Source organism: Myodes glareolus, chromosome X, assembly GCF_982192425.1.
Source record: "Myodes glareolus chromosome X, mMyoGla1.1, whole genome shotgun sequence".
In the NCBI taxonomy this organism is placed as follows: Eukaryota; Metazoa; Chordata; class Mammalia; order Rodentia; family Cricetidae; genus Myodes; species Myodes glareolus.
In genome coordinates this window covers 19,058,573-19,086,129 of record NC_142053.1, presented here as the reverse complement: position 1 = coordinate 19,086,129, position 27,557 = coordinate 19,058,573, and the positions used below count along the sequence as shown (strand labels likewise).

At 41.1% G+C, this 27,557-nt stretch overlaps 2 protein-coding genes across 6 annotated transcripts in view; both read left to right on the top strand.

The window, feature by feature from the left end:
• Sage1 (sarcoma antigen 1) overlaps nt 1-13,482 on the top strand; it is a 52,833-nt gene extending 39,351 nt beyond the window's left edge. Inside the window, exons 10-18 of one of the 4 annotated variants that reach the window (XM_048457763.3) lie at nt 1,371-1,465; nt 2,433-2,543; nt 4,823-5,041; nt 6,094-6,217; nt 7,575-7,717; nt 7,943-8,177; nt 10,164-10,538; nt 12,013-12,106; nt 12,525-13,482. In XM_048457763.3, coding sequence (XP_048313720.3) covers nt 1,371-1,465; nt 2,433-2,543; nt 4,823-5,041; nt 6,094-6,217; nt 7,575-7,717; nt 7,943-8,177; nt 10,164-10,538; nt 12,013-12,106; nt 12,525-12,633 — 1,505 coding nt within the window. In that variant the 3' untranslated portion in view covers nt 12,634-13,482. The other 3 variants (XM_048457765.3, XM_048457764.3, XM_085684469.2) reach the window with 3 other exon arrangements.
• Nucleotides 13,483-13,607: 125 nt separating this feature from the next.
• LOC125415496 (integrator complex subunit 6-like) overlaps nt 13,608-27,557 on the top strand; it is a 16,565-nt gene continuing 2,615 nt past the window's right edge. Inside the window, exons 1-2 of one of the 2 annotated variants that reach the window (XM_085684470.2) lie at nt 13,608-19,848; nt 26,162-26,338. In XM_085684470.2, the coding sequence (XP_085540596.1) occupies nt 19,833-19,848; nt 26,162-26,338 (193 nt within the window). In that variant the 5' untranslated portion in view covers nt 13,608-19,832. Of the gene's footprint in view, nt 19,849-19,880; nt 20,254-26,161; nt 26,339-27,557 lie in introns of those variants that run through there. The other variant, XM_048457768.3, reaches the window with a different exon arrangement.

Sequence of the window (27,557 nt, the reverse complement as noted above, 5' to 3'; positions counted from 1 at the left end):
CTTTATATATAGAGGTGTTTTGCCTGAATGTCTGGTGCCCTCTTCTGTCCTGCAGGCATACATGCAAACAGAACACTGCATGCATAATAAATAAATAAATAAATAAATAAATAAATAAATAAATTAGAAAAAAGAATTTATTATTTTGTGTATAGAGGTGTTTTGCCTGCATGTTTGTGTGTGTACCACATGCATGCCTACATTCTACAGAAGCCAAAAAGAGGACTTCAGATTCCCCTAGAACTGTAGGTATAGAAAGTTGTATGCTGTTCTGAGCTGAGACTCAAACCTGGATTCTCTGGAAGAGGAGAGTTAGTGTTCTTCATCACTGAGCAATGGTAAATGCTTTGCCTCAAAGCTGATTTAGTCTATTTCTTTCTCATTTTTTTCCAGTGCTGGGGTTCAAAAACAAGCCCTTTTGTAGACTAGACAAGCGGTATACCACTGAGCTACAGCCCAGCTCTTGTAGACTTTTCAAACCTCCACATAATTCCCCAAAGACTTCAAGAACCAGCACAGGATAGCAGGGTCTTTCTGTAGCATTTCATTGCTTCCCGACAAGACAAGAGTGGTGTGTAAAAAGCCTGAGGGCTTCGATCAAGGACACCTGATTTCTTTTGCTTTCTTCTGCCAAAAAAATAAAAGAACAAAAGACCTGCTTTTCATGATTCTGTAAATTTATTGAAATTTGTTTCATAGGGAGTAAATAATTTATTAGGGTAATAAAAAGAAGAAAATGTCCAGTTGCTTTTCTTAACCAAAGTACTTTTTAGCGAATAGACCTATTTGGAGAGAACATACGCATCTTTTTCCTCTGTAAGTAAAATGTTTGCCTAATGGAGCTTAGAGGAACAGTAGAGGATGAGCTGATACTCTGCTGTGTTTATAGTACGGATGGCAGGTAGCTGTTGATAGCTGGGGATACCAGTTTGAATTAGTAAGTTACAAGTCTTTTTCTCACACTTGGAAGGAAATAAAGAGGGTGTTTGTAAGTTTTCATGTAATATGTATAATATGTACTTTTAGAGTACTGAAATAATTATATATTAAAAGATGAGGAATGTCTGCATATTTAAGGGAAATATCTTGAGTTATATTAGGGCCCATGATGTTCAAGAGTCATATTAAGCTAGCTGTGGTGGTGCCCCACGATCTTTAAGTTTAAAAAAGTCTTCAATGGAACTATTGTAACTTGAAGACCATCTATGTGGAACTTTGGTAGCTACAACAACGAGGAGCGACAGCCAGATAAATTGCGATGAAATGTTCATCTGGCCTGAATCAGCTCCTATTTCTACATGTTAGTTGCTTGATTTTAGATCTTGTAAGCTGGCTCTGGACTAACATGGTCACTTGGTTTTGTGTTACAGATGACTTGTTTAAAGTTCACAAGCTTAAGCCAAATGTGAAGTGGCGACAGGCTTTTGACGGCTACTTAAAAACCCTGCCTCCATACTACTTAATAGTATGTATTTGTGTGTGAACATATATATTAACTGTCACTGATGATTCTTGTCATAAGAAATAAGGAGTCCAAAGTTTTACCCCTGCAAGAAGATTAACTCTTCTTACTTTACGAATATTTGTGTTGCCACTGTCTTCTCAAGCCATAAGAAAGAGTTTAGAGATGACATGACCGCACAAAAGAGCATTGTCTTTCTGTTTCCTTTAGTTTTAACTGCCATGGTCATTGTTATAAGCATATCTATGTTTCTCTTATTAAAAACTAACCTTATAAAATTGTAGTTCTGGAATATAAGGACAAATTTGTCTCAATTCATGCTACATCAACTTCCCTTTTGAGCTCTAGAAACTCAATGTGGCTTTTCAGTACATAAACAAAACTTGGAAGAAATTAAATTACATACTTGATACAACATGACGGGGAGGCATTGGCATTAGAGAAGAAAGCATGACGTGGCCTCATTCTGGTTTTTATACTTTGAGAAAATGATGCGTAATGATCTGAACGAGTCACGTAATCCTAATCAAGACGATCGAGGCCATTTCGGGGGGGTTTGCTGTCTTAACTTAATGCCAAGTTTCTAGAGGTGAAAAGGCAGAGTCTTCGAGGGGACCATTGGTGTTGCTGGGAGGAGAAAGTGGGCTGTGTTGCTATTTACCATGGCAAGTGTGGGCTCTGCAATCATATGCTATGGGAAGTGAGTCAATGATGGGGATTAAGACCGAAAGCAATGTACTTGTTTGAATTGGCTGCTAGTTGCTCTTCTTACCCACTCTCTTCTGATTTTTGTTCTGCTCCTTACTTCTCTGCTATTTTCATTGCCACTTTTTAATGTTCCATGTTTGGTTTTATGTGCAGCACCTTGACTTCTAAGAAATGAATCATGTCCCCTTGCCCCTTATAACTGAACTTTTGAGTATTTAAGATTTATTCTATTCTTACTGTTGTGTATTTTGTTTCCTTATAGCCATTAAAGAAAGCACTAAGGATGATGGGAGCTCCAAATCTGATATCAGATAATTTAGATTGTGGACTTAGTTACAGTGTTATCTCTTACCTTAAAAAACTCAGCCAACAGGTAGTATTGGTAAAAACGAACAAACCAAAATCCTTTGCCCTCAGAAGTGCATTTCCTTATTCTTTAGTGTAATTGTAACTTTTCAACTTAAATGTGTATATATCTCTACACTTTATGGATTAGTAATAATGTGATTCTCTATGGCTTCTAGCTTCACCATTAAATGCAGTTAAGGGTCTGTCAGTATCATTTGATGCTGTGCCATTTCTCCTGCCTGCCAGTTTGTTCTGCCCATATGCTGGCTGATATTTTGTGGCCAAAGAGGGGCAGAGGCTTCATAGGGTTCTCTTGTGGGTCATATTTTGTCTGTTCTCCAACTAGTTTCTCCTCAATTCACTTGCCTAGAGCCTCCCCCTTTTGTGAGTCAGCACACCAAGGTCTGGTGTGGTTCAATACACCTTGCCTGAAATCACTTTCAGGGAGCATGTTAAGTTCTTATGCTCACATGCTAGCCCTTAGATAAATAGCTGCCTGCTATTCCCTGGAGAAGCGGCAGGGCAGACATAAGGCCAGTATTCTTCAACCTGGAGGGTGATAGACCCCAAGGGGAGCAGGAGAGTGGAGTTCTTCCTCCTCTCTTGCCCTTCATCTATTCCTTTAGAGCCCCACCTCATTCACCATTGTTCACCTTGTCCCTTGCCTGCCCCTCTCTATTAGTAGTACCTCATCTTCCACTCAGCCCTCCTTATCATATTTCCCACTTTTACCTAGACCATTCTTATAGGATGGAGATAATTGGAAACTACCGAGTTAGAGCACCACTGCATACAATTCTGTTCTGTGATAAATTAATGCAGCAGTGTTACGCTCTTATTCACACATACATTTTTTAAGGAGGAAGTAGCATTTGCAGCAACTACAGCATTTCCAGCTGAGTATGTTTGCAAGTTTGGCCTTTAGAAAACTGAATATTAAGCAAAGTATCTCAAATTTTCCTAAGGGACCTATAGGCCTACATAGTTGGATGCTGGCAGGCCTTGCTAGGAATGACCAAAACCTTAAAGTGCATTCTAAAGCTTACCGATGCATACTAGATCCAGCGTGCTCATAAGTGCAAAAGAAAATAAAGACAAGCCCAGATTTTTGACCTAACAAGTCCCCCTAACCTGCATTCCTCTCTGCTAATAGATTTTTGTTGTTGTTGTTGTTGTTGTTGTTGTAAAGACCTTGGTTATTTATCTTTCTATTGATCTATTGATTTTTTTTTTAATTTGATGTTTATGTTTGGCCTTTAAGGCTTTGTCAGGGTATGGCCACAAAGGAAGAAAAGTGAACAGAGTTGAAACTAATCCAAGTGCTGGGACCTTCTTGGACAACTGAATTCTTTTATTGAATGAGCTTTCAAAGTCATTCAAGGAAACAGACCCTGTATCTAATATTGTCTCATATTTCATGACTTAAGAATTTGCTTAAGCATATATATATATGTATATATATACATATATATTCCAAATAATTAGTTAGGAAAATAAATCTTATGGCCAATCCATAAGAAATAAAAAATTATTAAGCTTATTGAACATTGATGGAATTTTGTCTTTTAGAAAAAGAAAAGATTGTTGCTAATTTCTGTTTTTCTTATTGCTAATTTAATATCTATATCACCGGTGTTCCTTGAACCATCTCAGATGTATCTAAAACACAAAATATACCAAATGCTCTGCTTTAACTTATTCAAGGAAAATTAATTGATACAATGCCTATTAAGGGGATTTCCCAATGTTTGTTAATGATAAACTTACTGAGTAGACATTAAAAAGTATTTGCTTGGTAACATTTGTTAAATTAAGCTTTATTTTTCTAAGACTTATTGGATAATATCATTTTTTTAAAAACCATCATTTTTAATGTTTTCAAATATAATGCCAGTCTATGTGATCTGAATTTAAGCAATAAGTTACATATATGAATACAGAGTTTTAAACCTTTGTGTCTGGATCCAAAGCAAATGTGTTGGTTTAGATTAGATTTTGCAGTAACAATATGTGCTTTTTCATGTCTATGAATGAAATTCTTGCCCATGGTTTCTATTTTCTCCATGATTTGTTCATAGTTTTGACACTACCAAAGACAATTTGCATGAAGTCATTTGTCTTTCCAGTCCCCTCTGTGTTTGCCGTGGTAGAACAGAGAAGCATAGGGAAATGTTCACTTAACTGTTGTGCCGTGATTCGCACCTGAAAAGTGTTCAGTGCGGTTCTTAAAGTATTTTTCTTAAATAATAAAATGATGACGATATGGTAGGTATTTGGATAACATGTTCTGTCCTTTCATTTTAGACCAAACTAGAATCAGAGCGAATACTAGCATCCGTGGGGAAGAAACCCCCCCAGGAGATTGGTATCAAAGTGAAAAATCATTCTGGAGGTGGCCTGCTCTTGGCTCACAATAAAAACTTTAGAAAGCTGTTGAAAGAAATCATAGGGGAAAATGCACCGAGACTGACAGAATTGAATACCAAAGAATTTGCTGGCTTCCAAGTAGGGCTCTTCAACAAGGTAAATTGTGCCACTAAAAGGCATGCTTATCTGACTTTACCTAGTACGTTCATTGTTTGTGTTGCTTTAGTTTGAAATAATGGCCTATTTTGGAGTTGTTATCATCATTATTAGTAGTAGTAGTTGTTTTGGTAGTTGTATTTTGGTTTATTGGGACAGGGTTTCTCTGTATAACCCTGTGTGTCCTAGAACTAGCTTTGTAGACCAAGCTGACCTTAAACTCAGAGATCCGCCTGCCTCTGCCTCCGAGTGCTAGGATTAAAGGTGTGCCCCACCATGCACAACTTGGGAGTTAATGATTATTAGTGAAACCATCTTGAGATTATTCTGCCAGCAGATACCAACATGAAATTGAACGTACTAGATATATTGGTTGGTAGGAATGGGAAGTAAGCAGCTCGAAAGGAAACTGGGGTAGGCATGCTGCCATGTAGATCTAGTACCTACGACCGACAGACTAGTAGCAAGTAGTATGGGAATGAAGAGGCTTCGTGCTGCTTAGAGAATGCCTGAGCCAGACCTCAGGAAACCTCTGGCCCCAGGCATTCTCACGGAGGAAGCGAGTGTGATCGGAGCTGGCCCTCCATGCTGTACTTCTTGGGCCCTGGCCATCAGCAGCCTGGCTTATCATGCTCAGGGCTGCAGCAGACTCCAAAGGCACTGCAGCTGGGCCCGCAGCCAATTTCACTTGCTGTGCAGTCTGCAGTTGTCATCCTGTAGTGAGACTCTTGCAGCCTACCTCCCTGCCTGCTGGGGGAATCAATCTAGGTGACAAGCAGCAGTCCTACAAGACAGCTACAGACAGGCATATATAAACCTTGGGATTTGGAGTTTTAAATGATAGGCTTGAAAATTATTTCCCCAGTGACTTTAATGACTTATGGATATGCTAGCATTCAGAACAAGAAATAGAAGGTTTTCTACTTGGAAAAATTACCAATAATCGGCTGTATTAAATATCGTTCTCTTCAATAAGATTTTAAGAGGGTTGGGTATTACATTTTTTTATTTAAAAGCCTTAGGAATAACTGAGATTGTTTCATTTAAAACAGGATTTGAAGCCTCAGACATATAGAAATGCTTATGATATTCCACGTAGAGGACTTTTAGACCAGTTGACCAGAATGAGATCCAATTTACTGAAAACACGGAAGTTTATTGTTGGACAAGATGAAGGTAACCGAACAGTGGAATGCTCTTAGGCTAATAGCAGACATGACTTGCATGACAGGCTTTATTGCAGAATTATTTTGTAATGTGTTAATGCTCACAGTGTTCCCATTCACTCAACCCCTCCATCTCCCTGGTTCTCTTCCCCTCAGGTATGTATTAATCAGCATGCCATACTGCCATCGCCATTGTTCTGTGTGCTCACTCTTGCAAGTCTCAAACTCTCAGCTAGACACTGACTTTATGCCCAGTTGATAGGCACTGACATGAAGAGCGAGCATTTTAGTAGCTTGTTCAGGCAGGGTTAGCCCATTGCAAAGTGGCGGAACCTAGGTCTGTCAGATTTCCAAATCTGTACACTCAGACATTGATCATGCCCAGCTGGCTGTGAAAACGTCAGCAGTGAATACCCACTCTCCATAAAAGTAATGAGCTCTAGATAAACAGGAATATTGTGACGATTTGCAATTTTTCTTTATCTTATTTTGTTAATTTTGAATGGGGTTACTTATCCACAAAAAGATGAGCAACTCCCAGCCAACTCTCTGATACTATACCTTTTGTGTGTGTGAACAAAGGCTTCCTAGGAAGGGAACTTTTGTATTTAATCAAATCCTCAGAGGGTAAGATTCTCTTTGTGACAAGAGAGTACCACGAGGAGCTGGGCATGGTTGCTCAGTACTCAAGAGCCCGAGGCAGGAGGATTCAATGCATTTGAGTCCAGCCTGGGCTAAAGAGTGCAAACCTGCTCCAGAATACAGAGAGAGGGGCTGGAGCAGTGGCCCACTGTTTAAGAGCACTGATTACTCTTACAAGAGACCCTGGTTCAGTTCCCAGCACCTACATGCTGGGTGACTTCCAACTGTCCATGACTTCAGTTCCAGGGGATCTGGTACCTTCTTCTGGACTCTGCAGACACCAGGCCTGTATGCAGTGCACATACGTACCTGCAAGCAAAACAGACACATAAAATGAAAATGAATCTTTTTTTTTTTAAAAAAATAGAGAACAATAGAACACCATGGAGCCTCAGTGCTTCAAAGTGCAGAATGTCCACAGTGTTTTGAACTCAGATGATGGCATGTGGGAGGCCAGCCCATTTTTATGTGGTGTTGGGAAGTAAAGGAGTTTCTAGTCCCTGTGAAGTGAGCCTGAAGGCAATATAGTGATTGTAGACCACTGAGTGATACAAATGAAGATGATGCTAGATCCTAAAGATGGTGGTAGATCCTGGGATACTAGATTTGAGATTTCAGACGATAATGCTAAACTACACTTTGCTGAACCAGCTATGACAATGTCCTTTCAAAAGGACCATATACTTCAGCTGTAAGTATTAGTTTCTCTGCTGCTAATTTTACAGACTCACTTCATAGTGTCCCAGTTGCACAAATGGGCAACTATCAGGAGTATCTAAAGATGCTGGCTTCTCCACTCCGAGAGATTGATCCAGATCAACCAAAAAGACTGCATACTTTCGGCAATCCATTTAAGCAAGATAAGAAGGTAGTGTACCCATTCTGTGTCTGTGATATTTTCACTGTCACTCTATCCTTTTCAGCCAGATGGTATACAAATCAGAATTAAAAAGGACATCAGGACTTATGTGTAGATGGGAAGTGGAGTCTCCTAATGCAAGCTGTGTTAGTTGAATACAATAATAACTGTCATTTGCTGAGTACAGAGTAGGACTCGGTGTTTTAAATGAAATATGTCCATTGATCTTCTTAGGGAATGATGATTGACGAAGCAGATGAGTTTGTGGTAGGGCCACAAAACAAAGTGAAGCGTCCCGGAGAGCCCAGCAGTCCTATGTCGTCGAAGAGAAGGCGGAGTATGTCCCTGCTGCTGAGGAAGCCGCAAACACCACCTCCTGTCACCAACCACGTGGGCGGAAAGGGACCGCTCTCAGCCTCGTGGTTCCCATCTTGTCCAACCCTCCTCAAACCCACCCTTGTACATCCAGGTACAGAGTAGTGGTTATTTTTCCTTCGTCTTTCTTCCTGGGTTCCTGTTTTGTTGTTGATTAAGTAAACCATAGTTAGAGCATCTGTGGTAGGCACAACAGGCCTGCCAGGACACAGAGACCCTGACTCAGTGGTTTTAGCCATATGCGTGGAGGAAGAAGATGAATAATTATAGTAATTAACAAGTAGTATTAATGTCATAATTAGTGATTAATAATACATGCTAGTACAAAAATGTGGAGTTATGAGCATGCCTGCTGTAACCGTTTGGATCAACTTCAAAAGATAGGAAGATAAACTAAGTGTCTAAGTAGGTTCACTATTAAGAGCTCTCTGTGCTGTTGCCCCCTATTCGTGACTGAACTGGTAAGTCTGGGGTCTCCTTGACCCCACTGAAACAATTCTCAAGATCACTCGTGTTTTCCGTACATTGCCTTCCCCTCTCAGTTGTTTTGGGCTCAGTTGCTCATGCCCTCCTCTATTTCTATTTGAACAACTCCTAATATTCACACCTCTAGACTACAGTTCGTTCCTCTGCTCTCAAGCCTGTATTTAACCACAGACAGTGTCTAAGAGACAATAATGTTTTATGTTGTACAAGTAAACGCCTGGTTTGCATCTCTCCAGAAGGGCTCTGCGGGCATCCTTCTGCGTGGTACTTAATGACGTTATCCCTCACTCTACTGGAAAAGCTATGTCACCTTTAAGGATTGGTAGGGTTGAAAAACCTTTTATTAGAATGTAGTGTTAATAATACTGTATTGTCAGTGCTGAGTGACCAACTTAAAGTCACTGAGCCAGAGTCAGGAAGAGCTGAGTATCACGTACTCTCATATGCTGGTGTCTGGACATACGACCATGATTTTTAAAATTCTCTTTCTCCCATTAACAGGGTGAGGTAATTTGACATTCAATTCAATTCCTGCTTCTTACTATTTTTCTCCATTCCTTCACTCCATGCTTCCATGAAGTTTTACCAAGTTTTTCTTCTTAGATGGCCTCTCTGCATCTAATGCTTATTTAGTTCCAACCCATCTTCTCTCCCGATTAGAAGTCCGAGTGAAGATGTCAGCAGATAAATACAAGCATGTGACATCCATACAGAAAATGCATCCTTCATTTTTCTGAACCTTCGGGATACAGCCTGACTCTTCACTCTGGTCCACACAGCTCCACATAGCCTGACACCACAGTCCTCTCTTACCTCAAGTTCCAGAGATATCCTCACGCTTCACTCTGCTGCTCCTGGCTTACTCCTGCCCTCACTACAACTTGGCATCCTTCCAGAAGATCCTGCCACCACCTGGCAGCCCTGGAGGCTCCCTCTCTCGTGCCCTATTTCTGTCTTTCCTCAAGTGAAAGCAGTTTTGAGGGCGCCGTGGCTCATTCTGTAGTTCCTCTCCAATGGCCCCGTGACACTGTAGGTTCTGTAAGGCCAGGCGGGGTCAGATTCTTTGTTTCTTGTTCACTGCTCATTCTCAGCTGCTACCCTGGTGCCTGGCACAGCAGAAGATAAGCAAATGGCATAGAGGTATTGACCTGAGAATGGAAAAATAATTACTCTGGCATCAAAAGGGAAACGGGCAGAATCATCTGCAGATAGGAAGTTGCTTAGCAGATGAGGGCAGAGAATTTGTTCCGTCCTAGTAGGGTATCTCAGTTTTCTCAGAATATTAGGTTTGCTCAGGAAGCATATGGTATGCACAATTTGTAGGGATTCAAACTCAGGAAAGGGTAGCAGTTTATATGTGACTTTGAAGTGTACAGGTTGACGTTAAGCCCTGAGCACCAGGGACCTATGAGTGCTTAATTAGCATCTTGATTTCTGTATGCATTCATAGTGGGAAGAGTCTCATATCGCCGTCTGTTCTGTCCTCTTCATCAGTGGAAGCGGTCATTTCCTTGAAGCTGAGGAACATGGAGGTGTACATGGGATTGATACCATGTGCTCACTTCACAGGTCAACTTCTTAATTTGCTTTCCAGATGCCACTGTCATTCATGATATCCATGAAGAGAAGATGGAAAATGGGCAAAGCGCAGCTGATGGCTTCTTATTAAAATCTGCTCCGGCAGAGTTTATGAATGTGGCAGAAGACAGCCTTTTATCCAACCAATTGGATTCACTGTCTGATGACTTTACTGGTCTCCGGAAAGATGGATTCATTCACAAACCTAGTAATAATTTACTCATAGGAGGAGACAAAAGCTGCAGTCTTTCTGTAGATGACAGAAAAATTGCAATGGCGTCTGCTTTGGAAACTGTGCCAAATTCAATGCAAATCACTCCTGCCATGGCACAAGGCATCAATGCTGACATCAAGCACCAGCTGATGAAGGAAGTTCGAAAGTTCGGACGGAGTAAGTAGTGATGGAGTATCTATAAGAAATGCAATTGGAGAATCCCTCTTGTATCATTCTCAAGAGATTTCTACTGTTGGTTTTGAGACAGTCTCTCATACAGCTCAGGCTGGCCTTGAACTCTCTATGTGGTCCAGACTGCTGATATTGCCTGATCTTCCTGTCTCTAACTCTATAGTGCTCACATTACAGGGATGTGCTGCCACAGTCAATTAATGTGCTACTAAGGATTGGACCCAGAGTCTCATGCTTGTTAGGTACCCTTAGCCCCAGACTAGAGTCTGCTCATACAATTTGTGGTCAGTCTTGGGCTTTCACATGACTTAACGTGATTCTTCTGGCCTTAATTTACAGTGGTTTCATTTTGCTGCTTTAACAAGTTACCAGATTCCCATCGCTTCAGACAGCACAAGCTGATTACTTCACAGCTCTGCAATTCAGACTATTTTTCACTGGACTAAAGTGAAGGCAAGCTGGCAGGCCAGTGCTGCTTCTCAGGGATAAAGGCAGAGTCTGTTTCCTTGCCTTTTCTGGCTTCTGCAGGCTGGCTGCATTTGCTGTGCCCGTGGTCCCTTCCTGCATCAACTCAGCAGTAGAATACTTTTTTTCTTTTGCTTTCCACTTCTGTTCTTAATGTCTTTTCTCTCTGACCTTTAAGATTTCATTTGTTAGTCAGGTGGTGGTGGTAGCATATACCTTTAATCCTAGCACTAGGAAGATAGAGGCAGATAGATCTCTGAGTTCGAGGCATGATGGTGGCATACACCTTTAATCCTAGCACTGGGAAGATAGAGGCAGAGTTCTGAGTTCGAGGCCAGAGAGAGTGCCAGTACAGCCAGGACTACACAAAGAAACCCTATCTAAAAATAAATAAATAAGGAAAGAAAAAATTTTAATTTTAGATTAATCTTTGTGATTGTTTACAATATATTTTGATCATATTCATTCCCAACTTCTCTCTTCTAGATCCACACCACCTCCTACCCCCTCAACTTCCTCTCCTCTTTTTTTTTAGTAACTGGTTGAATCTACCTTGCACTCCTGGGTGCAAGGTCGTCCACTACCATGGGCAATACTCTCAAACAAACTGATTCTCCCTCTTCCAGAAGCAATCAAATGTCTATGCTATTCCATCTTAAAAGGATATTACGGCTACATTGAACCCTTGTGCATAAACCGGGACAAACTCAATATCCATAATCTAATTCCATCAGCATATAAAGCATATATGGTAATAAATTCACAGGCTTCATGGGTTAGGGCAGTTTGGGGCAACCAGTATTCAGTGTACCTCATTTGAGTACTGTTTATAAGAATTTCTTTCATGAATGTATGTAGACATTTTTATTTTAGTGTTTAACATACAAGCTGTGCTTATGACTTTCTACCCATAAAGAATGATTTCTGAGGATGCATGATTGAATTTTATTTCTCATTCATATTTTTATAATTCTAAATTTTGTAATATCACCAGAGTATGAAAGGATTTTCATTTTGCTTGAAGAAGTGCAGGGACCTCTGGAGACAAAGAAACAGTTTGTTGAGTTCACCATCAAGGAAGCTGCAAGGTGGGTATAAAGAAAACTTCTAAAGGTTTCTAATTGTTTGGGGTATTGTTTTTCTTTTCTTTTGTTTACTTTAGTTGTTGGATCCAAGGAAAGACAAAGAGGGGAATAGGCTCTGCCTTAATCTGTGAAAGAGAACACTTGTCCCCACTCAGAGTTAAAGCTGCTTCCTACAGTGTTCAGATGGAAAGACCAGAGTCCTGATTCATGGCTCCTAGCTAGTGCGTGCGTGCGTGCGTGCGTGTGTGCGTTCGTGCGTGCGTGCATGTGTATGTGTGTGTCTTAGATTGGCCCTCGCATTTGCTAAGCCATACCTTTGCATGAGGGTGACTTATACTCCCTTTGGATTGCACGCTACACAGCACTCTGCACACTGTCAAGTCTTCTATGATGATCAATAATATTTCTTTTTATTTTTCAGGTTTAAAAGAAGAGTCTTAATTCAGTACCTTGAGAAGGTACTAGAAAAAATAGATTCCCATCCCCTTCTTAACAATGTGAATCACATCAACAGCAGATCATCATGTTAATACCAAGACAAGTGAGGAATAAGAAACACCTTTTCTATGCTGTAGGCTGGAATGGGACCTTCCTGAAGCCCTCTAGAATGTTTGAGTGAAGGGAATGAATGACCTAACTCGGGCTAAGAAAAGCGCTTGACTAGAGCTTTTAATGATTATCTGGAAGTAAAAGCTGGGCTTCCGCCTTAAGAGTTATAATCGAAAGTATTTTTTCTTATTTCATTGTTTATTTTTCCAGTTAGGAAAAGCGATGTGAAATCACACAGCACTGCTCCTCCCCTACAGCTAATAGAGTTCTCTCATTGGAGTGTTACCATTCCAGACGCTTTCCGAGTGGGCAGGGGCCACCTGCAAGGAGAGCACTGCCTAGCGTCCTCGTTGTGTCCCGTAGAACAAGTAGGCGTGTAGAATCGAAGTGGTCATCATGTGCTCAACAGAATTTCCCACAATTTCTAGCTGTGCCTTTTAAACCATGCAATATTCAGGATAGTTGGAATCAAAGAGTAAAAAGCTGCTATTTAGGTAACTTATTTGTCTCTGGGAAGGGGCAGGGAGAGTAACCAAGCAATCTACCTCCAGTGCTCTTCCATTGTGTCTAGAAACATTGCAGAGTGCGCCTGAGGCTGCACTAACCTCTGACACTTGTTCTTGCATGTGACAACAGAAAGTCTTCAGGTAGACTTGGACATTTTGTGCTTTGGAAGCACTAAAAGGAAAAATAATATGTATATTTTCTTGGATGTTTATATAAAAGTTTATATGGAGCAGTATTGTTGTTTTTATTTGTAAAAATGTAAGTGATCAAAGAGATTTTCACTTTGCATATATGAAATAAAATCCTTTTATTGATTTTCAAAAGTTTATTGGCAATACATTTCTAGCTGTATGTGTCTTGTCATGGCATTCCTTTCAGAAAAACAATTGCACATTATTATAGTTAGAATTTTCTTTGGTACACCAACCAGCTTCCGAATAAAGAGATAGAGACTTATTCGTTATGAATGCTCAGCCTTAGCTTAGGTTTGTCCCACTAGCTCTTTTAACTTAATTTAATCTTTCTATTAATCTACATTTTGTCTCGGGCCTTTTTACCATTCTTTCATTATGTATAACCCACTTTTCTGCTTCCTCCAAGTCTAGCTGGTTGGTTCCTGGCATTTCCCTGGTGTCTCTTTTTCTTTCTCCTTTATGACCTAAATTCCTCCTCCTACTTACTTTCCCTGCCCAGAAGTCCCACTTATACCTCCTCCCTCGCTATTGCCTAGTCAGCTTTTTATTAGACCAATCAGGTGTCTTAGGCAAGTAAGGTAAAAGAGCAACACATTTCTTACATACTTAAACAAATGCAACATGTCTTTGCATACTTAAACAAATATTCCACAACACACTATCAAACAAATTAACATGTTAACAAGAGGGTCCATAAGATGGCTTAGCAGTAAAAGCCCTTGCCACCAACCTTGATCACCCAAATTTGATCCCTGGGACTCACATGGTAAAATGAGAGAGCCAATTCCCAAAAGTTGTCCACTCTCTTTTTTACATGCACATTTTGGTATGAACACGTGTGTATTTACATAAATAAACGAGTATTTGTTTTAAATGTTAAAGGAGTTGATCTTGGAAGCGTAACTCACAGGACTGAATGGTGATATTAGAAGGGTCTGGGGAGGCCAGGCCCTCCCAATTGCAAGTAACTGGGGAGAGAAAACTGCCAAAATCAAATTCATTGGAACTCTGAAATAAAGCCAAAGAGTTTTTCTCCTTTTTCCTTTGAGAATTTCATACAATTTAGTTTGAACATACTCACCCCTGCCAAGTCCTCCCATTCCTACCCTCTCCACCCCACATCTCTTCCCACCCAACTTTGAGATCTCGTTTTTTAATTCTTTACTAATCAAGTCCAATATGTGTGGCCCAGATGGTCAGGGGAGTGCAGCCTGACCTGGTGTGTGAACAACTTACCCAGGAGGCCCATCCTTAAAGAAAACTGATTCTTCCTCTGCCAGCAACGATCAGATGCCCGGTAGCTCCTCAGCTAGTAGTGGAATTTCATGTCTACCTTTCCGCCTCCGTGCTGGGATTTTGTCTGGTTGGAGCTTGCACAGGTCTTCTGCATGCAATTGCTGTTAAGTCATTTGTGTATCTGCCCTTTATGTCTGGAAGACAGTTTCCTTGGTGTTATCCTCTAGCTCTCGTGGTCTTTCTTTCCCCCAAAGATCTCTGAGCATTGTGGGGAGGGAGATATATATCACTTAGGACTGAGTACTCCAGTTTCTTATTTTTTCGCATGTTGAGCAGTGGAGTAGCTCTGTTAAGTGCCATCTGCTGCAATAAGCTTCTCTGATGAGAGGTGAGAGGTGCACTGATCTATGGGTATAGCATGGCATTAGGAGGAATTTTTATACTACGTCCATTGAGGAGAATGATAGTATTAGGTTCTTCCATAGGACCTCTGACCTATCCAGTCACAGATTCTTGGCTACTTGCACAGTACTGGGCATGGGTTACTTCTCATGGAGTGGTCTTAGGTCCAGTCAGAAAGTGACTGACTACCCCCACAGTGTGCCGCTATTGCATCAGTGGGCACGTCTTGTCACACCCTTTGTTGTAGTTTGCAGGGTTCGCATCTAAGTGAGATTTGAGGATTTCTTTCCAGCAACATGCATAGCATCTTCTAGCACCATGGATGCTAGCCAATAGGGATGAAACTCCCAAGTAAGTACCAGCTTGATTTCTCCATGTTCTATGACTTACTTTAAGAATGGAATCTTATTTTCAAGTTCTGGAGGATGGCCAAGTATTAACACTAGTCTATAATGCTTGGAAGTCTATGTCACCCCATTGAGCAACAACAAAAAAGGTAGCTGCTGTTGAATAGGTTCCTTCCAGATTGAAAAAAATTCCATCATTCAGGAAAGCTCCTTAAAAGAAGGTAAACAAAGAAAATAGCTTCAAACGGTCCCTGAAACTGACCAGACTGACTAGGCCCCTCTTCCTCAGAGTAAACAAGAGTCACTTTCTGAAAAGAAGCTGCAAAGAAGACCCTTAGACCAGATCAACTGCCTGGAAGAGACAGACCAACGAAGCTACCTGGAAGAGGTTTAGATAGACTGAAGCACTTGCAATGGACACTTTTCAACCTGTTGAGATGCCTGCAGGCTGTACAGTGTGCTTCAGGTTCCCAGCTTTGTGAGCTCTCACCCATGCTGGGATGGGCTTTGGCAAGTCACTGTCTTTGAGTCATTTTTGCTCTTGTAAGTAACCCCTCATCCATATTTCTGTCAGTAATCCTAATAAAACTCAAAAGTTCACCATGTTGGACTTTGGTGGTATTTGCACTTTGGCCTGGGGTGTGTAGAGATGTGTGTAGACTCTCCCTAGGAAAAGTCTTGTCACGCAGCAGCAACACATTATTTATTTGCTAGCGTGGGGCGTTTAGTTGGAGTATTGTTCCGGATTTGTAGTAACCAAAATGAAAGTGGAATAACGTGGAAAGCTATGAAAACATAGTAGAAGAGCTTGGTGGTGCTTCAGTGTACACTTGTGCAACCCTTTTCAAGATATAGCCATGGTTTTTAAGACGGCATAGTAACTGGATTTAATATAGAGACACTTTAAGTCAGCTATCTTAGATAGCAAAGAGCTAAAGGAAATACGGATAAATAACTGCATAAAAGCAGGAAGATTATGTGTAAATAAAGATAATGAATAGGTGAACAAAAAGAGAGGCAGCAAATAGACCTGAAAAGTATAAAGACTGACATGGAGAGTTCCCTAAGAGAGTTCAACAGCAGATTTTAGAAGACAGAAGAACCTGTTGTTAGAAATCATCCAGTGTGAGGAGCATAAAGAAACTGGGGTTAAGAAAAATGAAAGGAGCATAGGATATAACTGTCCAAAGACCTGGGTTCCTAGACTCACTACTAAAATAAAACAAAATGAAAAGCAGTAAGTAGAGTTTGACAGACTCACTGTAGCCTATGGGCCACAATCAAGCACAACAATGTATGTTTTAGTTACTTTTCTGTTGCTGTGACAAAACCCTATGACCAAGGCAGAGGGTGATCCCATAGCCATCATGGTGGGCCCATGGTACTGGAGCAATGCTTGAGAGCTTACATCCTTATCTGCCCTAAGAGGCACAGAGAGCTAATCTGGAATGGTGTGGTCTTTGGAAACCTCAAAGTCCACCCCTGATGTAGGTGGGTCTTCTATCTATGTGTTGCTTTCATTGGTTAATTAATAAAGAAACTGCATGGCCTGATAGGTCAGAACATAGGTGGGTGGTGTAGACAGAACAGCATGCTGGGAGAAAGAAGCAGAGGCAGAGAGCCGCTTACCATGAAGCTGCCAGATCAGACATGCTGAAACCTTCCCAGTAAGCCACGACCTTGTGGTGACATACAGATTATTAGAAATGGGTTGAGTCAAGATGTGAGAGTTAGTCAATAAGAGGCTAGAACTAATGGGCCAGGCAGTGTTTAAAAGAATACAGTTTCCGTGTAATTATTTCAGGTAAAGCTAACCATGAGCCAGGCGGCAGGAACACAGCCTGCCACTCCTATCACAACACACCCCTAGTAACACAGTCCCAACAAGGTCACACCTCCTAGTCCTTCCCAAACAGTTCCTCCAGCTGGGGACCAAGTGTTTACCTATATGAGCCTATGACGCCATTCTAATTCAAACCACCATAGTGTACGTTAATAGGATTCCTGGAAGAAAAGATGAGAAAGCAGTATGAAGACTATGTAAAGAAAATATTTAAAGATCTAGTAGTCCCAAACTGTAGTAAGACAGTTCAGTCACTTTCTTTTGTGTCCTGCAGAATGTCTCATAGACTCTTTCATGAAACAGGAACCCCAAAGGACCATCTCATCTTTAGGTAAGTTCAGCAGTCCTCTCTCTGGGTACTGCATGTTCAGTTTATGCAACAGTCCAGGCAAGAGCAGTTTTTTGCCCAAATGGCTAACCAACTCCATAAGAAGCCTCTTCAATGCCCATTTTCTTCTTGAAGTAGCTGGTGCTGCCAGGAGCAGACATGTCTCATTGACATGAAAAACCCTAAATTATTAAAACATTTTAAATGCCATTTTCTGTAGTCTTTGAAAGATGTGAAGAATGCCTATCTAACTGAAATATATCTCTATATATCTAGAAAAATCTAACTAACATGACTACAAGCTTGACTATTATAGATGATAACCTATTAACCTATATTTTTAAATTATACATTACATTTTTAAATGAACTACACAATCACAATACCTTAATTATGATCAGAAATATGCATATAACAAAACTGACCTTAAATTAATATTAGTAAACCAAGATTTATATCAATGTAAATTATTCCTATCTATATCATATCCCTCTTTAAATGTAAAAGAACATTTATAAACAATTTAATAATAAATGTTTATCTGTATACCCATCCAACCCAGGGAAGTGCAAAGCAGAAAAATAGAGTCCCTGACATAATCAAACCATTAAGAGACAGAAGATTCTGAAGACCGCCAGAGTATTTTGTTATAGACAAGAGACCCACCCTAATTTAAAGTTTGCTTTCTTATCAGAAGCACAGAAAGACAAAAAGCAATAAAATAACACTGAAAACGCTAAAAAGAAGAAGGAGTTGTGGCTGTAGCTCTGGCAGAGTACTATGTAGTCCACACAACGCCCTGGGTGCTATTCACAACACTGCACAGATATGGGAGGGGGGGATTAGAGCAACGGAAGGGAAGTGCTGTCCATCAGGAATGGAATCTCCAGCCAAACAAACCTTCAACTAATGAGGGAGAATTTAAGAAAGTCTCAGGTAGGCAAAAACTTCCTGCAGTACCACTGTTCTCCAGGCTGAAAGGAATACACGGACACAACACAGCAACTGGCAGAAATAAAGAAATCCTCAGGGAAGGTATCCAATGAAAGTAACTGCTCAGGCTCCCTTCACGTTTTAGGTTAAGGCTTGGGAGGTGAGGATAATATAGAGTTAGTAAAGAGACAGAGTTTCTCTTGGTGACAAACACAATGGGAAAGAGTCCTAATGGTTGCAGAATAGTGTGCATGCAAAGTCAATGAATTGCACACTGAAAATGGGTGAAAATAGCAAATTTATGCTATACATATTTAAGCATGATTTTGAAAATGTCAGATACCAAAAGCCATTGAAGTGTGACTTAAAATGGATGGTTGGCACAGTGAGAGTTATGTGTCAATTCGTGGTTGAATGTTGGGAGAAATGGTTTTTGAAAGAAATTATGTAACCATATGCTGTGTGCAGGGGGAGCATTTGAGATTCAAAGTCACAGGCAGATTGGAAATGAAAAGGTAAAAACAGTTACTTTATTGCAAATGATCAACAATAAGGTTGGTGACAATATGAGACAAAATAGGTATGAAGCTGGAAATGGTTACATGGAACAGATAATGACCTGATATATTAATAAACGGGACAATTCACCAAGATGGGAAAATTACAAACACAGGCAGTAAGTGAGAAAAAGGAAATGAAACACAAATTGAGAGAATGAAGAGATAAAGAACTCCGCAATAATAGTTGGAGACCATTAGGACGAACTATTCAGAAGATGAACAAAGAAACAGGACTTCTTGAACAATGCTAAACCAAACAAAACCACAGTTATATTCGACGTACCTGTAGAATACCACCCATTAAGTTTATCGCATTTTGTGCATCCATCAGGATGACAGCTAATTTTGCTCACCAGCTCCAAAAACACCATTTTGTCCTGCGCGGTAAAAAAAGAATCTGGTTCCTTTAAAGATCTTTGTTGTGGCAATTGCCACTGAAGTCTGTCTACAGAGCACTCCTGGACACAAAAAAGCCCAGCTTCCTGGTTTTCTTGGCTGGTAGCAGCCAGTTTTCCAGGCTTGTATGTAGCAAGTTTTGGTCAGTACCCCACGGCTTCTCCACGGCCCAACCGGGGCAGAGCCCAAGTAGCCCCGCAGCAGTAGCTGGCCAGTTAACTTCCTTTCTGGTCTTCTGGGCCAGTAATAAATCAGAGTCCTTTGACAAGACTAGTGCCGCTCATTTCATTCTGTTCCAGACGCACCAGGGGAGCATTCTCCAGTGGCCAGTGCGTAGAGTACGGGTTTCTACAAAGTTCCAGGTAACTACACTGCACACAACTGCACAACCCCTAGGCCTGCTCCACCATATCAGGATTTCAACGCCGAGATGCATGCACTGTTCCCTGGGTGAGTGCTGTTATTTGGCGTGGAACGCAACTCCAAGATGGGCATTCTCAGTCTATCGTGGAGTCCTGTGCCATAGGATTTTTATGATGGCTCTCTGAGGATACCTCTGAGAGCTAGAGAATGGCTTTCCTGCAAGCTCTCAACTCTTTTGTACGCCTGGGTGGGTTTCCCTCTGGTGGGGTTCTTCTTCATATCTCTGAAGGACTTCTGCCCAATCAGTAACCACTCGGCTCGTGGCATGCTCCATCTCTGCGCATGCACACAGAATCCTGAGGAGGATAGAATCCTGTGATGCCGGAGGAGAGTCGGTGAGGCCTAACGGATCCTGTTCCTTTCAGCCTCTCTTTCGCTACCTTCTCCGTGATTCTTCTGCTACTTTTAAAAGTGGAAAGGTTTTCATCAAGTGTAAGTCTCCACTTGGAAGAAGGGTTCTTAACTATGAGAAGGGCCTAGTCTATTGAGAGGGGGTGGGTTTTTTTTCTGGGTCAGCCATGTTGGGTTGGGTCTCATCAACACAGGGGTGGGAGTTTTCCTTATGTCCTCAAAGTCAGCCAAGCTAGGACCTGGACTCAGCTACAGAGGGGGTGATAGCTTTGCTTGTGTCTTGGAATTGAGCCGTGTTGGGCTCTAGAGGTGTCAGTTTTTTCTTGGGTCCTTAACGCCAGTTATGTTGGACCCAACTCTACTCAGGGGTGGCAGTTTTCCTTGGATCTTTGAACTCAGCCAGGCTTGACCCTGACTTAACTTCCCAGGGGTAGTGATTTTTCTTGGGGTCTTGAATTTGTAATATTGGGGAGGGGTGTCTCAACTACCTGTAGGTGTTGATTTTGTTTGAATTCTTGACCTCAGTCATGCAAGAGACTCAGCTTCAGAACTGTGGCTATGCCCTAGGGGTTTAGATGAACACTTTCATGACCATCGGTTGTGTGTAGAGAGAGAGAGACCATGATGCTCAGCTTAAGCCATGGCGTGGGAGATTTCACCTGGATCCTTTTGGTCCCGAGGGAATTTTTCCCTAAGGGCTCTATATAAGCCTTCAGCTGTTGTCTTGGGCACCCAAATCCAGTAATTTGGGAAACTTCCAACGGTGCCACCTATTTCTCCCAGTGTGTTGATTTTTTTTTTTTCTTTTGTCACTCGGTTTTCCAGTTTTGCCACTCAGGTGGCAGGATGTAGATCACTCGCTGTGTTGGGACTTGCAATTCTCTGATGACGAGGGAGATTGAGAACCATTGTGTTTCTGACTTCCTGCTAATTTTGTTGGGATGTTTGTCTTTGAAAATGTAGTTTGTGGTTCTGCATATATCCTGAAATCTGCTCATTTGCTGCTGCTGCTGCTGCTGCTGTTATTGTTGTAGTTATTTTGATTCAGGCTCTCGTATCCCTCAGGCTGGCCTCAGATTTGCTTTAGAGCTGACCTATCAACTCCACTCCTGGCCCAGCCTCTCCTGGGCTCAAGTTACAGATGTATATTACCACATCTGGACAGTTCCACTTCTTTTTCTAGACATACGTGCATTGATATATATGCACACACTCAAGGAGAGAATTTTAAATTTCTTCTTTGTCTCCTTTCTGCTTTTAAATTTCTGTTTTCAGTTGGGTTCTTGCTGTGTACATCAAACTGGCCTCAAACTGCATTCTCCTGCCATAGGCTCTCCGATGCTAGGATTGCAAGAATGTGCCAACATGCCCCGTAGTAACACTATGGAACTAATGTCTTTTAGTTGAATGGAAATTAAAATTCAATCTTTGTGGCCAGTGGTCTTCTTCTTCAAAAGAAAAGCCTTAGTTAGGATTGCCTGTTGATACAAGACTATACTCCTAGCTACCTGAAAGGTTGAGGCAGGAGGAATATTGCAAGCTGAAGGACTGTCTGGATTACCTAGCAATTTCATGCCAGTCTGGGCAATAAATAAATAAATAGATAAATAAATTATAAATGGACAGACTAAAGATGTGATATTATCTTTCTAGAAGGAATCGATGTTAATAAGTTTTAAAGACTGACTTCTACTCCATGTAAAGATTATTCTATTCTTTTCAATTTACTGAAATATCCACTTTCTCTAAATGATGGTTTATACTTTCTATGTAATGAATTAGCATGTCTGTCAGTGTATTACTAGGTGTTAAAGGTTTGGGGCATGCTTTCATTGATACTTGGATGTGTATTTACTGTTTGTGTTTACTCTACAGAAATATAGGTGGCTTGTGATTCTTGTCCTTAGGTCTAGAAACTTGGCTAAAGTCACTTAGTAACTGCAATGGTTTTGTGTCATTTTTAAAAAGTCTGTCCAATTATAAATGTCACCTGTGGGTAATGATATTTGCATTAATTCTTTCCCGGCCTTTATGTTTTCATATTGCGCTGACTCTGCCACATTATTAGAACATTTAACATATTGTGGGATAGAGAGTATGCATCCTTGTATTGTGTGCAATTTGGGGAAGAAATTGCTTGATATTTTAAAATGGAATTTGATGTTGTCACAGATTAGTTTTTAGTTTGTGTTGTAGACACACTTTATTATTAGTTAATTGTGACAATGGCTTGTGCTACAATATTGGGTGTCATCAAGATTGCATTCCTCACGCATTATTGCACTTTACTCTTGTTCTCCATACAGTTCCTTCCCCTCTCCCTCTTTGCCCCCTGCTACTGCTCTTCTTTCACCCAAATGAGCCTGCTGCTGCTTCCCATTGTGTATACGTACTGCTAAGTGTAGACTGTCATATGAGAGAAAACAGGCTGTTTTGTCTCCTGTCGAAACATTCAGTGTGTTGCAGAAGTTGTTCTGTCTTCTCAGTTGCTTTCAAGTCCTGAAGAGGATTTGAAGGTTAAGGTGAAGGTTAAGGCATCTTTTAAATGACCAGCTATTTCCCTAACCCTTTCCTGCACTTTTAGTTGATTGAGGTTAAAGCAGCCTTGCCCCTCTGCACGGAACTGTACCATGAAATGCTGCGTGCTTTCCACCCACCCTTGGATTTTGCTTGCTAATTGCTTATTTAAGATGCTTGTCTCTATTTTCAGGAGAGATTGTATCCCATAGTTTTGTTTCCTTCTAATATATTTTATGTTGATTATCATTAGCTTTCAATTGTCTTCACAAAATACTTTAGAAATTGACTCATTTTTTTTCTGTTTGTGATAGAATTTGCTTACAATATTATACCCCCTTTGGAATTTTTACCTAAAATATTATACCCCCTTAAGAGGACTTCTTAACAGAAGCCTTGTAGATATGAAAGTTTCCAATTTTGCTTTAAGAAATTTTACCAAATAAAAGACATTTTGATTTTGTGTCCCAGAAGGGACAGATTTTATTAGGTAGTTTTTTTTCCTATACTGTATTGATTTTTATCTCACTTCAAACATCAGAAGTAAAATGTCTGCTATTTCACCCCTGCCTTCTGGTTTTCTGGTTATGTAGTCTTTTCATTCTTTTGTCTGCTCACACTTTGCTTCTGAGCCATGGTCTCATCAGTAGAGGAGACTGACCTTGAATTCGCAGTAGCAATCCTACTGTCTGGGCTCCGTGTGCTGCCCTAAGAAGCTGAACCCTGGGGCCAGCTTGGGTGCTCCCTCTTGGGTAACTGCTTCTTCTGCTTTGCCTTTTAATTTCCCACCACCACTCTCTGATAAAACGTAAGACTTGTATCTATTAAGACTCACTCTATGACATGAAATGTGATCTGTTTGTAGAATGTTCCATAGGCTGTTGAAAATAATAATGTGTTTCCTAGCTATTAGATGGAATATTCTGTACATGTCTGTAAAGCTGGCTTGAGCCATGGTACAGCTAAACACTGAAGTTTCTTCATTGGTTTTCATGTCTGACAGATCTATGGATTGATGAGAATCTGTATTCAAACAATCACTTTTATTGTATCTGGACCTACCTGTAGTAGGTAGTTTTTGAGTCTATGAAATCAGGTGACCAACATTTGCTGAGTGTATTTATAGTCGTTACATGGTTTTTGATGGATTCTCTTTCTTAAAATGCAGTGATCTTCTTTATCTCTTTTGATAGCCTTCATCTTGAGGGCAGTGTTTCAGAAATGAGTATAGCTGCCCTTGCTCCTGCATAGATTCTGTTTGCCTGGGAATGCGGTATCCCATACTTTCACGTTCACTGTTTCTGCTTATCCTTGACAGTGAAGTTCCTTGAGACAGGAAATAGTTGAATCTTATTTTTAATCTCTTCATCCAATCTGCATATTGTAGTTGGAGAGTTAAGATAATTTCTATTTATAAGGTATATATTAATTTCTCCTATATGCATCTCAAAGCTTTGTGGGTTTACTGAGAAAAAATATTTGCCCCTTTCAAAATTCCCACTTAGCTTTCTATTCTTCTGTTTTTCACTCCCCAGGCTTTTATATTGCTGCATATCTTCTATGTATAATATTCTATTAACTCTCTTTCAGTGGTGATATCTTAGTGATGATGAATTGCTTTAGCTCATCTTTATTGTGGAAGGGCTTTATTTCTCTTTTGATTTTAAGGATAGAAAATGAGGTAGTAATAATCTTGGTTGGCAGTCTCTCTCTCTCTCTCTCTCTCTCTCTCTCTCTCTCTCTCTCTCTCTCTCTCTCCCTCTTTCTTTCAAGAAAGGTTTTACAGCTCTTGCTGTCCTGAACCAGGTTGGACTTGAACTCACTGAGATCCTCCTGCCTCTGCCCTCACAATTATTGGGATTAAAGGCAAGCGCTGCCACCACCACCATCCAGCTTTTTGTGTATTTTTTGAGACAGGGTCCCTTTATATAGCTTTGGCTGTCCTGGAACTCACTATGTAGACCAGGCTGGCCTCAGACTCACTCTGCTTTTATCTTCCGCATAGAGGGGTTAAAGGCATGAGCCACGGAGCCCAGCTAGTTACTAACTTCAAGGGCTGAAATATGTCAGAGAGATATGTCAGTAGGCAGAGATGCTTGCTTACAAGCCTGATGACCTGAGTTCGATTCCTGAGACTCATGTGGTGGAAGAAGAGAACCAACAGGGCTTTAAGTTTATCAGTATTTGATCTGGCTCTAGGATTTCTTCACAAAGGTCTTCTGGTTCTGATGGGTTTACCTTTGTACCTAACTTGGAGCTTCTGCCATACAGCTTTCAGTATTTTTTTTTCTTTGTTTGGCTCCATCCTCATTAAAACCATAAACTGACATGGAGAGGTGGTTTTCTGGGCATGTCTAGTCAGGGTTGCACATTCTTCCTGTACTTACATGATCATATCTCTCCCAAGATTTGGAATTTTTTTATGCTGGACTTTCGTGGAATAGAGTTTATGTGTTTAGACTATAACTTGACTCATTTTTAAGGCCAAAGTTCATAGGATTGTTGTCTTTTTAAAATATTTATTTTGTGTGTGAATGTTTTACCTGCATGTATATGTGTGCATCAGGTGTGTACCTGCACAGAGCTCAGAAAAGGCATTGGCTCTTCCCTGGAACTAGAGTTATAGACAGCTGTGGGCTACCATTTGCATGCTGGTTATCAAACCAGAGTCCTCTGAAAGAGCAACAAGTGCTCTTGATAGTTGAACCATCTCTCCAGTCAGGATTAACCTCTTGATCGTGTCCCAGTGTTCCCTGAACTCTGTGGTCATGATGACTCTGCTCTTTTCATTTGATTTTTGCTATTTGAGGGCAATAATTTTTCTCTCTTGTATTTGATCCCTGGAATTCTTTGTTACACTTGGTCTAGATGCTCTCTGTTAAATATCTGTTTGCTTTATTAACTGTTGCATTTCCATGGTATCTGTTTGACCTCCCTACCACACCCCCAGAGGGATCTCTATCTCATTGTCAAAGTTTTCACCTGCTTCGTGAGTTCACTTCTTTCCTTCATTCTTCCATTTCATGTGACCCCTTTTAGCTCAGAGGCCATCTAACAGCCTTGCCTTTTTTTTCACATTTTGGAGCTCCTGTGTTTTCCTGACTCTTCTCACCGTGGAATCAATCACACAAAGGAAACTTCTAAGCTACAGTGTTACCCCAGAACCTTTGCTTTAGTTTATTGTATTTTAGTTTATTTTGTACGTGTGTGAGTATTTTGTTTGTATATATGTTTGTAGTCCATTTGTATGCCTGGTGCTGGCAGAAACCAGATGAGGGCATCAGATCCTCTGGAACGGGAGGTTCAGACAGTTATGAGCCACCATATGAATGAAACTCACGTCCTCTGGAAGGGCAACTGCATAACCATCTCTTCAACCCAGAAGCTTTGCTTTTCTCTTTTCCTTTTCCTTGCTGCGTGCTTGGGTTTTGTCACTGATGGAATAAAGCTGTTGATTATGTTTTCTACACAGAGACGATGGTTGAGAAAGGCGAGGTGCTTGCCATATGCTCTGAAGAAGAAGAGGACCGTGCTGGAGATGCCATCAATCCTCCATTACCCAAAATGCGGTGCCTTGTGACCCTGAAGCCAGTAGAGGATAAAGAGGGAGAACCCCATCGTAAGGCCTCGGTCACTGCAAAGGGAGACGGTAATCGGGGTTCCCTGTGGCTAGACAGATTCCAGTGTGTTTGCAAGTGGAAGGGGACATATGTGAAAAGATGAACACGATGTTGTGCCCTACACAAAACAGATGGTCTAAAGCAGCTTCCTGCCCGTGGATGGGATAAACTCTAACAGAGGGTGAGGTGCTGTGTCTCGTGGCCTGCGTGCAGCACCTAGTCATGTGTCTTCTTTCCTGTCCTTACGTCTCCTTCACACTGTACTTTGGATGGTCTCCTGACTCTGCATCTTTTATAGCAGAGACTGTTGTGCGCAGCATCAAGTGATCTGAGACATTACCATTCATGCAGAGCATGCTTTCATGTAGCTGTTCACATCTTCATTTATGGCCATTTACCAGGGTTTCCATGATCTACTTTGTATTTCTGTTCCTTACTGGTGACTCTTTGCCACTATCTCTCCCCCCCCCTCCGCCGCCACTTTTTTTTTATTTATGTGCTTAAGCGTGCAATGCTTTCTGAACCAGACTGTTTGTATACTGCTTTGTAGTCTACTCTGGCCAGACTGACTACCACAAAGGACCAAAAATGCCTTCTCTGCCCTTTCTCTTTCCCAGTCTTGTCTACTTCTTTTAGTTTTTTTTTTTTTTTAAGTTTCCATGTGTCCTATGTTGTGGCAGTGTGTGTGGAGACAAGAAGAGGAGATTAGATGCCCTGAGACTGGAGTTACAGGCAGCTGGGAACTTCCCAACTGAGCTGAGATCATCTGGGAGAGTGGCAAGCACTCTTCACTTTTGAACCCATCTCTCCAGCCCCAAGGATTAAGTTTGACCGCAGTTCCTCCCTGATGTCCTCATGGCACTCCGAGTTCTGTTAGGGCAAGGGGGGAGCTTGCTTATCTATGTCATTGCTGTCATCACATCCTGCCTGCTGGCTAGCCCAGCAGGAGTTGAGCAAACAACATAGGTGCGTCAAGCTAGGAGGGGAAGATTCACATGGAAGAGAAAAATCATTCACAGATTAGGATTTGCGGTGAAGGGGTAGCAATATCTTTTGTTGTTGTTGTTGTTGCTTGCTTGTTTTTTTAAAATTCTTTTCATTTTCTTTTTTGATTTTTCGAGGAAGAGTATCTCTGTGTAACAATTCAGGCTGTCTTGGAACTCGCTCTGTAGACCAGGGTGGCTTCAAACTCAGAGATTACCCTTCCTCTGCCTCCCAAGTGCTGGGATTAGAGGTGTGTGCTACTGC